At 44.8% G+C, this 13446-nt stretch overlaps 1 protein-coding gene across 4 annotated transcripts in view; it reads left to right on the top strand.

The window, feature by feature from the left end:
- The window catches only part of rarga (retinoic acid receptor gamma a), a 39788-nt gene that overhangs the window by 8994 nt on the left and 17348 nt on the right, over positions 1 to 13446 (top strand). For 2 of the 4 annotated variants that reach the window (XM_028410888.1, XM_028410887.1), the window contains one exon: positions 3442 to 3785. In XM_028410888.1, the coding sequence (XP_028266689.1) occupies positions 3617 to 3785 (169 nt within the window). In that variant the 5' untranslated portion in view covers positions 3442 to 3616. Of the gene's footprint in view, positions 1 to 3441; positions 3786 to 12412; positions 12925 to 13446 lie in introns of those variants that run through there. The other 2 variants (XM_028410890.1, XM_028410889.1) reach the window with 2 other exon arrangements.

The following is a 13446-nucleotide window of genomic DNA, read 5'->3' as shown; positions in this document are numbered from 1 at the left end:
TCTTCTTTACTGGAATAAGAATCGTCCACCAGTAAACAAACCAGAGAAGCCATGGCACACAGGATCCTGCTCATGTATGCCGAGTAATCACCTGTGGTTTCCTTCGCTGACTAGAAAACCAACTGCCTTTCTTGGTTGTGTGGCGCAGAGCTTCCTGAGATGTCGTGATTTATTTGTTATGTTTGACTGCAGTTCTTACTACCTGCAGGGCCTCGCTCTGTCACAACGGTTAAGGCACAATTGTTGTTTTGCTCACAGAGGAATTGATACCCTTTGTTTGACAGACATTCAATCTGTGGGAACGGTTCTCTCTCGCCCTCACTCTCTCTGTCCCTTTTTTTCTTACTCTTGCTGGATTTGTCGTCCTGCTCTGTCTTTTTGTTGAAATCTAAACTCCTCGGCAAACAAGACGATCTCATTCTCTGTAAGCGTGCCTCATCTTGTAACCCTGTCTTCAAATTGCCCTCTTGATTGAGTTCATTTTGTTTGCTACATAGTGTCCTCTCCTGATCAAATCCGTGGATAATCTGAAGTGTAACTAATGACTCAACTTTAACATGATGGACCACTGTGAGGTCTGACACTTCACTATTTACAGAAACAACCAGAGTAAATTTAAACTGCTACACTGCACCTCTTAGGCAATGATGGAAAGTCCCAGCAGCGGCAGCCGGCAGGCAGGCAGGCAGCAGCCATAAACCCACCCATAGCTGGCCCTGGTGCTTCTTGCCTGCCTTGCTGCCTGCTGCCTCCTGTGTGCCCCCCAGGCTCAGGGGAAGTGGGGAGGCCCTCCATGCCCATTTGGCCCTGGCTAACAGGGGATGAGGTCACTCCAAATTCCCCTTATCCCCTTATAGCCCGAGACGGGATGGCGAAGTGAGCCTACCACAGGACCCGACATAAAACATAAATGGCGCTGTAAAAAGCTGCTGGGCTGATGTGACTCATTAAAAAACACTGGCGCCAACTCTTTTATTAATTCATTATTGTGTTTGCAGAGAGTAAAGTTACTGGGTTCTATTTTAAAAGTCTGTGTCTGTGCTTTGTTTCTCAGTATCCTTTTTTTCCTCTTTTAGTCTCCCTACTTTTTTCATAACATACATTCGACATTGTTATTCATACTGTGGCGCTCTTTAAATTTCACCACTCGGACTGGTTGTCCTGGAACTTATTTTAGTTAATTAATTACTTTTAGATACGTATGCTAAGGTGGGAAGATAAAAATCATGTATAAAATTGGATTCTCTGCTTTAACTTTCCTTCTTCTCACACAGTTGCCTTTTTCTCTTATCCTTCTCTCTCCTAGCATCTGCAGACATATTGTGCTGCCTGGTTTGAGTTCATGAAGCAGATATCCAAATGGGCCAAACGCTAGCCAAGTACATACTCATAACACACACACATGCACATTACGAGCCTGTGTGTCGCTGGCAGTTTTGTTTTTCCAGTCTCTACCTCTTCTCCCATTAGGCCCACTGTGAAATCTTAAGTGATGTTTTTGTGTGTTAGCCACACAGTGGAACCGCTGCACAGGGTCATGGTACAAGTTGTATAAGCACTAGACGGATAGAGATGGGGTGCGAATGGGGGAGGCTGAGGCAAAGGAGAGAGATCGGGTACAAGAATATGATTATGGAGAGGAGATGTAGGCTGGGTCAGAAATGCAGGGGAAAAAAATCCAAGGAAGTCAAGTTTAGATGAGGAATTAGACTGGGAAAGGTGACGATATTAGGAAGAAATACAGGGAGTAAGAAGAAAAAGTTAGAAGAAAGATGGCAGTGTGGCTGTGTTGGCAGGATGGGGGTGGGTGCCTATCGGCGGCTGCTCCTTCCTGAAACGTGGCCACCCGAGCCTGCCTGGGCCCTGGATGCACATGTGGAACAGTTTACTGTAATGGAACTCTAAATTAGTGGTGGTTTGAAGCTGCCTGCAGCAGTAGGGTGTAATTAACTGGCTCTGTTGAAAGAGAAAGAGCCAGAAAGAGAGGCAGGGAGGGAGCCAGAGCCCTGGAAAAAGGCATGGGGTGAGAGGTGTGTGTGTGTGTGCACGCACGCACACACGTTAAAGGGTGCTCTCGCATGTGACGCGTGGAGTTTTTGAGTACTTGATTGCATGTGTATGTGTTTCAGAGTGTGTGGTGCATATGTGTGCATCTTGGAAGCGTTCCTTCTTTTTTCCTGGGCATGGCGCCACCTCTTAGTGCCCCCAAGTGCCCAGACCCTGTCACTGTTCCTCTGTGAGCTTTCGCTCAGTTCAGCAGTTCACCGGTTCAGCCTTAGATCTTTTTTCTTCTCTTCCCCCCCCCCACCTCATTTCTTTGTTTATATCGAATTCATTACCAAGATTTTTTCCCTGTCATTTCTCCCAACTTCACAAGCCACAGCAGTTCCAAATTCCTTGGCTCTGCTCTTTTTCAAAGCCACATTTAAAAAACAAGCTGATCACACCACCCACTCATGAAATCACGCTAGGGAAGCGAAAGGCAAAAAGAAAACATGAAAAAGAAAATGGGAGGCCTTATCTTTTTTTCTCTCCCTCTTCTTGTATTAAGAGTCAACAGTGGGGCATAACTGTGGCCTTGTCCACACTTGAGACTGACTTGTCTATGCCTACTGTGTAGAGTCAAAGTGATGAGCGGACTGTGAGAGGTTAGAGCCAAAATGTCTCTGTGGGATGGGAGCCTGACCTCAAGAGATGATAGTTGAAAGTGACAGCAGCAGTTAGCAATCAGTGGATCTCATTTTCCCTAGCCATCGACCCCCTCCTCCCTCCTTTCTTCATGCTCTGGACCCCGTGTCTGGGCCTCTGGTCCTGGGGGAAGGAGGCAAAGAGGCAGGCTGCTGTGTTAGGCTGGCAGCAGGAACAGAGGAGCTCTTTATAGTAGATTTCTGGTGATTTAAATCATATGGCATAGCCTGGAATCACTGTAGAAGTCTGGAAGCTCTTCAAAACTGCAGGAACAAGAGCGCTCTCTCTCTTTCTCCCTCTCTCTTTTTTCTCCTCCCTCCCTCTTCCCTGCTATAACTTTTTCCAAACTTTTTTCTTATTTTCTTTTCCCCTCGCCCAGTCCCAGTTCTTCTGGCTTTTCCTCTCATAGTTCACTCTTTTCTCTCACTTTTTTTTCTCCCATGTCTTTATCTGTTATGGTTCTCGCTGTCCCATCCTTTCATCCTTCCTCTTTCCTTCCCATTCTCTCATACCTGTTGGTATGAAGTTTACACATCCTTCTTACATTTAAACAGTGGATAAACTTTTGTGTGTCCCAGATGTTTTCAGAGTTGATGTGAGGTGAATTGTGTTTGTGGAATCCAGAGAGGATCGTAGCATAAACCGCTGATTATATCATGATGCTTAAGGCAATCAGAGACACTTATCCCTGCATTTCATGTGGTTGGATTTATTAGTGAGAAATGACATGTTTCTTTGTCTTCTCTTCCTCAGAAAAGTGACCAGATAACTCTTCTAAAGTGGAGTCTGGCTGCCCTTCAGTAAACCAGAGCCTACATTCAGTCCCCTTATCCTGAGAGTCTTCAAAAGGACACCGATTTTTGTCGAGGACTTCCAGGTGTTACCTTCACCCAGCAGCCTGCTGTGGCCTCCTGGGTGCTCCGTTGCCATGGCTACCAACAGGGAACAGCAGGTGGGTCACATGACAGGCTTCCCACCTGCTGTCTACCCCTTCCCTTTCAACTCTATGAGAAGCCACTCCCCCTTCGACCTGCTGGCCAACAGCAGTCTGTTTGGGAGATTCGGGGCAGACCTGCCCAAAGAGATGGCCGCTCTCTGTAAGTCATTTTCATCACTGTGTGTGTGTATTTGACTCTCATGTATAATTTTCCATCATTATACATCTTTATCAACATAACCTTCATTTTAGTCAAGTCACATTAAACAATTTGGCTGTGGACTGGAAAAAGGAAAAATATGCCTACTTAAACTGCACTTCATTATGTGTAATTTTGTGGAAACGGAAAACTTTAGGGTCTGTTTGTGATATAGGACGAGCAGTAGAAAAAAAGAAACCATGAGGAAAAAGTCTACTTTCATCAATACAATGATTACTCTACTTCTGTGGTTTCCTTATATGCTTGATGCTTGTAGACCATGTGGTTGTGACCACAAACTCTGGTCCTGGCTTCACTGTGTGTGTGTGTGTGTGTGTGCGCAGACCTCTCACAGAGTTTTGTGAAGCAGACAACCCACAAGTCTGCAATTAAAGACAAAACAACATTCTTTTAGTATGAGGTGATGAAGACTGAGCATCAACAAATATTTGAAAATGGGCACCATTGCAGTTGCAAAGACTTTATGTAGACAAAGCATACCACACACGCGTGCCTATTTGTAGAAAGGTGAGCTGTATCATCCACTCCTTGTTGTTTTAAATGTGGCCACAGAGGGCACTGTTGCATTCTGAAGACGGGATGATGCAGGGAGCACAGAACACAATGAGGAGATTGTTGGCAATCCAGTATGTTTTTCTGTCATGCAAAGACTACCCAGATTAGACACACACTACAGACACACACGCTCATTGGTCAAAGCACCTGCTTTTTTTTCCCCAACCACTAATCGACAACAGGATTCTAGGTCAAGGAATATCCAAATAAAAGCACACTATAATTTGCCAATGAGGATGTCGGTGTGAGAGTATAAGGGAGACAGATAGAGGTTAGGGTTTGAGGTAAAGGTAAGCAGGAGGTATTTGAAATCTGATCTGGGTGCAATGTTGAAGGGGTGGCAGGTGGTGGAGGGGGTAATAATGGGTGTGGGTGGCAACAGCTGAGTGCAGAGCCAGAGTGCCCCCCCTTCTGTGTGTGCAGTCCCCTTCTTTCCCCCACCACAGCATGCCTGAACACCTCTCCAGCCTTTCAGCCGTCAATCACTACTTCACCCCCCCCCCCCCCTTCCCGCCTCTCTTCCTTCTCACCACCACTGCCCACCTAATCCTCAAGGTATTTTCGCAGAACCAGTGTGTGAGAGAGGGCGAGAGAGAGAGAGAGAGCACCTGGGGGTAATGTCCTGGTGTGGTGGAATCCAAGAACACACCCTGCAAGAAAAACACACATAGATACACACAGGCAAACACTCCATCAGAGACTCTTCCCACTCTCTCTCTCTCTCTCTCTCTCCCTCTCTCCCGCACACTCATGCACAGAGCAGTTCTTTCATCTAAAAACTAGAAACATACCCCTTATGTAGAGTAAAATCCCACAGCACTGACAGATGGATTCCTTTTGGTTTTTACATTGGCATAAGTTGAAACAAGAAAAAAAAAAGAAGCATCAAAGCACAAACAGACACAGGCAACCACATGCACTGCGGCTTCATACATGACTGCTTGTACTGACACATCCACGCTGGCATTAGTATCGCTCACAAGGGTTAATGACTGCAGTTATTTGGTTTAAGCTCTCTGTCAGGGCTTAAACAAGGCTGGGGTCAAAGATTAAGTTGCGATCATTGTTACAATTAGCTTCAACTTAGCTTTATGTACAGAGGTTGACTTTTTTAATGTCCTTATATAACTGACATTATAATTTAACAAATATGATGACTAGGTCAAGTCTCTGTACAATTTTTAGATTTGAGCTTTTTAATGATTGTAAGAAAATGTTGTTGAAACTAATTATTTATAATTGTAAATTTACAATGTTTAATTAATGCTAATTGTCAGTTTTTCGTTGATTAATTTTCTGTCAACTGAATTCTAAAACCTACATTGTACTGTACATCTTTAGTATCAGTTTAACAATTTGGCCACTCAGTGGAAAACTCTGTTGCTTTTATCAGCTTTTAAAACATCCGATTGGTGTATCCCCTGACAAAGAATGTTACAAGTCATTTTGCTGACAGCAGTCTCATTCCCCACTCTCTTAAAAAGACAAAAGGCCTTGGTTTGGACATTCCCCAGGCCCTATTTTTTCACTTTCTACTTCTCGTAGAGTTGGCTTAACAGTTCTGCTCATTGTTGTCAGGCCTGTCTTTAGGCCAGAATGAGAAAATGCCTTCCACATAAAGGGAGTTGCACTGTGGATATTTCTTTATATGTGTGCAGTAAGCACTTCTGCATTCTTATCCTGTTACAGAGCTCTGTGTGCGTAGATGTTAAAAAGGTAGCCCGGGTGACACCTACTTTTGTTGGCCGTGCATGCTGTGCCGACCTGTTGAAGCACCTCCCATGGCGGCGCACTGTTTTGGCACCAGAGTGTCTTTGGAAATACCTGTTTTGCACGGTGGTGGGAAGAGACAGCAGCAGGGAGGGTCAGGGTGGGCCGACTGTGTTTGCACATGCAGGGATAGTAGGCTTTTCTTCATTCTTAATTCATGGGTGAAGTGGACCCAGGAAACTTTCACTTCAATCTCCAAGTCATGTGATTGTGTCTATGTTCTGCAAGGCTACCGTCCTCACTATCCACATCTAAATGAATGTGTAATAGGCATTTGTTCATCCATGAGAGGGTCTCTGTGCAGTGTGTAGCAGAGGCTCTTATCAGTTGATCCCTGTCATTATGGGAGCCCTTCAAACAAACAGTTGGAAGCCCATTAAGGCCACTTACTATGTGATAACATCGTCACTGAGCCCTGAAACACCTCTCTAAGCTTTCACCGATCAGGGCCAGAGCCCTGGCCCCAAAGCCAGCCACAGGGATGTTTTGAAAAGCTAGTAGGTCATTTCCTTCAGCCCACATGGCCTGGCCCAAAATCTGAAGTCCTTGCTGGGCTTGGGCTTTCCATTCATACCATAATTTGTAGGGTTGTGCTCAGTGATAGCACAGATATACAGAAAACTCATGAGAGTCTCAGCTGTGAATGTTTGAGCTCTATCACAGTGGGATGATATCAAAAGCACTGTATTAATAGAATGGAATGAATAGCGTGTTGAAACCTGTGCAAAAGCTGCTGGAGTCTACTCACTTATGCCCCCGGTGGCAACAACAGAGAACGTCTGTTGAGAAGGTTTTGGTTTTATACAAGTATTTCATAAACACATTCAACAACATTAGCAAACTCTCTTCTAGGCACATGTGCGTGCATTTCTGTGACACACAAACACTCACACATACACAGCTCACGCAAAGCATTTAGGGCAAAAAGAGACCAAAATGTTCCAGCAGAAAAGATATCCTCATGCAGAGTGACATAATTAAAAACACTCATTGCATTCTTAAATACACACACACACACACAAGGAGGTCATGTTGGCTCATGGAGCTCTGGGAGTTGCCTAAAGGAGCCATTTTGGTGGGAAATGTGGTATGAGGGGGAATGCAAATGCAAACTTTTAAATGGAGGAGAGGGACAGCAGAGAAGGATGTCAACAAGTAGAATGAAACTTTATCTACTAATCATGAAGCAGTGCACAGCACATGTAATACTTTTATTTATTGTCCTAAGCTTGAAGTGCAGAGTTTCAGCCCAGCATTGATGGCAGTAGGTAAGTAAGATGATGTAGGTTTGTTGTGCATATGTGTCAGTGCTGACATTTATTGATCTCTTTAGATTTATTGAACGGGCCAGAGTGATTTGCTGAGATGGGGGTGAAAATATTAGAAATTCAGATTTGTTAAAAAAATATTATATGTGATTAAATGTACACACACATTTTGTCTAAAAAGAAAGAGACAGTAATAGTATTGACAGTATAGCTGATAATTTGCAGTATTTGCATCGTGCAGGTTTCAGTTTAGAATTCAGGTGTCATGTGTTACAAGGTTAAAGGTGGGTCTTTGTCTTGCTTGTACCGTGTTTTTTTTTCCTTTGGAAGACAATGTTGTGTCTCATTGGCCCATTATTGAAACTGAGCAAATATAGCCTGGTCATTGTTTATTGTGTGGGTGTATCTAAGAAGATTCGCTAGGATTAAGTAAACACATTTCACCATGGACAAATTGCATAGTGTTTTCTGTTTTGAGCAATAGAAATTGTATACGCATGAATTCAGGTAAAGATGCAAACTTTAGTGAGGAACTATGAAAAGTAGTAAAATGAGTGTTAGCTGTATTTTGCTTTGACCCAGCCATTCAGTGCCAAGAGTGCCAACACTTAATCAGAAAAAAAGCGGTTATAGAGCCATCTGCTCGCTGGCATCTCTGCTCCTGTAGCCGTGATCTACATAGCAAATTAGCAATGCTAGGCCTGGACCATTTGTGTGTGCTTGTGTGTGATGACAGCATGTGTATAGCTGTTTGGCTGTGTCCTTGATCTATCAGTGAGACTGGAGCCTCCTCGGCTTTAATAAACAGCTCTGCTTCGTCTGACATCCCTGCTTTCATCTCCCTAGGCGACTGCTAGTCTCAAGATGACAGCTCTCTGAGGCGCTCCTCTCTTTTTTTGGAAATCAGTTTCCCTCACATCGGCCTTTTTATTTTTCAAACTGGCCCTGATTCAATAGATGAGGGGGGAAATAGACAGATAAGACCCACTTTAATTTTCCAATGATTTTATGCATCCAGCAAAGGTGTTTTTGTGAAAATAACAGTGAGTGGAATATCTGCTCCTCTGATGATATCCTCTTAAACCCTGATGGCTTATGCACTCTTGCATTCCCTCGCCCTCTTCTCTCTCGTCCCTCCTATTTTCTACTCAGCCTTCACCTTGGATTTCCTCTCATTATCCCTCTCTGGAAGTTGGAGCCAATTTGCCCTAAGTACTGGAAACTTACTAAAACTTAGGCGTATGTGTGTCTGTGTACCTAAAAAAGTCAGCAAAGGCTGCTGGTAGGAGAGAAGCCACAGAGTGTACTACACATCTGACATGATGACAGATGAAGATAAGGAGGACACTATTAAAAATGGGAGGGGTCTGTTTCCAGACTGGCTTTCGTGGGCACGTGCAGTACGAATAGCGAGCAATGGCGAGAAAGGAGGGCTAGGTCCTCCAAAGGCGTGGGAGGGCACACAGGCCCAAGGGTGTTGCCTATGAGAACAAGATGGGGATTCGTATTTTTGGCTGAAGAACTAAAAGGTCTTTTTATTTTCCTCCACAAAACACGGGTAGCAGAATGTCATGACAGTGCACATAGAGGGATAGAAAGAGACAGGGAGTGAAAAAGACTTTACTGAACGATAGCCAAATCTGATAACGCTCTAAAAAGTAGCTCTGTTAGGCTTTGGTGGGACCAGCATGTGAACGGAGGCAAACATGGCTGCCGCTGAGAAATGGGCTTTCTCTAAAGTCATGCCTCCTTTCCCCACATCCCTCGTCAGTGACACATCAGGTTTCTTCCAGAGATATATGGTGAGAGAGAGATAGATGAGTGGATAAGATTACATGACTTGTCAGAGATGAACATATGTTAAACCTGTGGCTGGTGGAGCAGTTGATGGATGTAATGGGAAAGAACGCTAGGACCGCACTGTGTTCGCTGACAACACACACATACACACACACACCATTGCAGAAATAAGATATGACTTTCAGTTTTAATGAAAAGACAGAAAATGTTGCTGTCTGCATGGATCTGTTGGCTCTACCACTGGGTTACTTTATTTGTATGGCCTGTGTGTGTGTTCTGCGTAACCTGAATCTGGCTGTAGTGGGAGGGTGTCCTGGACTGGTGTTCAGTGTCTCTATCATCACCAGCAATCTGTTTCAGCATGTCCACACACTGCACACATGCTCTCATCAGAAATGGAAAAGCTCCACATTCCTTTTAAAATCACTGTGCTGCATTTGGCACAAAGGCTTGTCTTTATTACCTCACACACCACTGTGTTGTTGATGACTAGAACCTGAATGACAGTATACAGAGGAAGTGGCAAGAGTGTGTTGTATACCTCTTATCTGTAATTGGCATCAGAGTGTCAGACAGTAGTAAAGCCTGATTTTTGCATGTGCAGCTATAAGCAGACCGTATCAGCTGAGCGTACCTGTCTGCTCTATAGCTAAAGCACCATAAATCAAGCAAAAAGAAACAAAGAAACATTTACACCATGTGTTAGGATCAGTTGAAATTACACATGATTGAAAGCAGAAGTCAACACAAAATGACCAAGTGAGTTGGCAGCCACTGAAAATGAAACATGTCCAACCAGAAACAAACGCAGAGGACTTTGTCAACTAAAACAAATCACGCAGTCAGGAAAAAATGGCCATAGGGAACTGGATGAAATGGGGAGAGTATTTGCAGAACCAGAAGGGGGGGAGAATTAAAGAGAGCGATGGAGAAACTTGTGAGCCAGAGAGTGAGGGAGAGAAGGAGGGAGGGCAGGATAAGTTTGGGGGGAAAGTTAGTGGCCCAGTGGGGGTTTCTTGTAGAGTTCAACCTCTCTGGCTGGGGAAGGAAGGGGAGGAGGAAAGGGGGGGGGGGGGGGGGGGGGGCTCCGGGACCAGCCTGGGTCAGCAGCAGTATGGAGTATGTGTAGATTAGATGTCTAAACTCACTCTGCAAACCCTGTGAAGCCCCTGGAAGACTCACAGCTCACAGCGCAGTTTGCCAATAAGAGGAGAACCTGGGGTTAGTGGTCTGAGTTATAGTCTCAAGCACAGTAAAAATAAATGTCAAAACTAGGGGAATCCGATAGGGTCCATAAATCTCCAAAAACAAAAGAGTTTCAAGTGTGAGCGCATGATATTATAAATTGATTGCGTTGCAGCTGACTGGTCCAGAGAGCAGCCCTGGCAAACAACGCTGATGTTACATAGAACATTTGAGCACCAGGGGATTAGCCAGTTTTTCGTTTCCAGGATGCTGTATGAAACTAGCAGGAAGAAAAAAAAGACAAGAAGGAGACGAAAGACAAGTGTGAGAAGAATGCTTGTGAATCATAAAAATGTGACTCTGGGCAGTGATGATTTAATCTTTTTCTTTGAATTATTGTGAATGTAAAAAAGGATAAGAGTCATTTTAACAACAAACTGTTAGCAGTGGCATCTACAATAGATAACAGTTTATCTCACCTCTCTTACTGTCATAAAGCTTCTTTTTATGACCTGACAGCTGTATGAAGAAACACAAAAAACTACTGATGTTGTTTACTGTTAGATGCAACAAAAGAGCTATTAAATGTGTGTTTGTGGGATTGTGTGTGTGTGTGTGTGTGTGTGTGCAAGTGTGAGTTTCAGGCCACATGTGCAGTTGACTATGTGTATGTGCCAGCTTAGAAAAATAAACAAGAGGTCTGAACTGGAGGAATAGCTTTTAGGTCAATAAACATTGTAATGAAAATCATTCAAAATAGCCAGAAATGTGAAAGCATGGTTTCTTTCATGAGACAGGAAAAAGAGTGAAGTGTTAGACAGAGGGGGGGGGGGGTGGAGGAGGGAGGGCACTGTGTGTTTATGGAGAGTGTAGCCAGCAGCACAGATTGACAGGAAATGGTGTCTTTTTTGCCTGCTGGGCTGTACCACTTGTACTGGTTTGACAGGGGTGGGAGATGAATGTGAGGAGCTCACAGACTGAAGCCATTCTATTATCATATATCTCCCATTGTATCAGGCTGTTTGCTTTAGCCCAGCCAGAGTCTATCCGTCTGCTGAGCAACAGTTAGGACCAGTGACAGGCTTTTTTTTAGTGACCACAGACCTCCTATTGATTCTGTTTGATTTACTGTGTCTGTGAGGGCACGGCTTTTTATTTTTTTTAATGGAATTCTTTTTATCAATACACAGAACAGCAAGGGTTAAATAGGACAGAAAGACAAAGGTAAAACATTATGATGTAAACCCAATCTAATAAACATTAAAAGACATGAAAGTTATTGCATCTGTATTCTATGCTAATGTTTCTCTAATATAAATCACAAACAAGGTCAAGTGAGCCTGTTAGAAGTGTGTCCAGCACATGGTGTGTTTGTATATTGGGGGTATTTGTCTGTGTAAATGCACTGCGGGGATTGAGAAAGGCAGGCCTCATTCATCACTGTTAAAGCACTTCCAGAGGGAGAGACAGAAAAGAACTGCCCATCCTCTGTTCCCTCAAACAGACCGAGAGGAGGGAGGGATTTACCCTGGCATCTGGTTTCTGGGTTCAACCACAGCACAATGTTCTTTCTCTCTCTCGCTCTGTCTCTGGCTCTCCTTCTGACACACACATACACACCCAGGCCAGTGGCTGGACTTTAATATGGTTATGATTAGGGACGGGGGCTCATGGAAGGGAGGGGAAGGGGGCTCATATTTACTGAGAACTGGGGGAGGTGCAATGTAAAAGACAGACAGGGAAAAGATCTGAATGGGAGCTTAAGAGAGGCAGTGATTGTTTGCATTAAGGGCTGATATATGAAAGACAGAAACAAGACTGAAAAACAGCACGAGAATAAAGAACGGGAATAAAGTTCTGTCCTCTAACCAGATCAGCTCTTCTTCCACTGTCGGCTGCTGGATACCACCCCCCCTCCTCTGGGTTCCTCTCTCTCTCTCTATCCCTCCCTCTCTGGCATTCTCTCTGTGTTCTCTCCACCCCCTTTCAGAGCGTCATGCCGAGGCAGTTGGTTTGCTCCGCCGTGTCTGGGGCTCAGCGAGAGCTGTGAGAGGCTGTTATTTAGGTCTGTTACAGCAGACAGGGAGCAGCTCACCCAAGGGCAGGGGGAGAGTAGAGAGTCAGAGTCACGCTCAGATCAGCTCAGCTCAGCCAGGCAGGAACCAGATCTGCATTCCAGCTGAGGGAACGAGGGAAACTCCAGCATTCACAGGAAAGGACAGCAGAGAGAGTGACAGCGAGGGATAAGTCAAGGGAGGAAAGGAAAAGGTAGCAAATCCAGATAGCTGTTGCTGAGCAGTGGAATCAGGGCAGAACACAGGCAGTAAGTGATTTTTGCTAAGGTTAGGGGGGTAACATGTTCGACTGCATGGAGGCTCTTGGAATGGGCCCCCATCAGCTCTATGATGTCACCAGTCGTGGTGCATGCATGCTGCGGAAGGCGAACCCCTTCTTTGCGGGGTTGGACCCCTTCGCTTGGACAGGCAGTGCCAGTGTTCAGTGTAAGTGGCATCCTGTTTGGATTTCTTGTATGACACAATCATCTCTCTCGCTCTGTTTCTGTAACACACACACACTCTCTCTCTCCCTCGCTCTCTCTCTCTTTCCCTCTCTCACTCCTTGTCTTTCTCGTTGCTGGCTTGTTTACCCCTCAGGGCTCGGCCAAGGGGGCTGCTGTCAGGGGCTACAGAGCAGCACAGGAAAAGACTGGGACAGACAGTCTCCTCTCCTCTCCTTTCTTCTCCTTTCCTCTCGTCTCCTCCTCCTCCTCCTCCACTCCTCAATCATCTGAAGGAAACTCTCTGCTATGATATTGTATGCACTGTGTGTCTATGTATGACTTGTGAGTTTGAGCACATGGAGTCAGGTTTCAGTGACAATGTGAGCCACCTGAAGTTTGACCTTGCCAGGTGCTGTATACACTAGGAAGAGGAAAAGGTTTGGTGAGTGACAGGAAGAGAGGAGGTACACTTGTATGTTCCATCCGTGTTGTGGGTTTGACACTAAGAGGTTGGTTTATATGA

The sequence above is a fragment of the Parambassis ranga genome, chromosome 7 (genome assembly GCF_900634625.1).
Source record: "Parambassis ranga chromosome 7, fParRan2.1, whole genome shotgun sequence".
Taxonomy (NCBI): Eukaryota; Metazoa; Chordata; class Actinopteri; family Ambassidae; genus Parambassis; species Parambassis ranga.
Note: the sequence above shows the minus strand (reverse complement) of the source record. Positions and strands in the feature narration are given on the sequence as shown.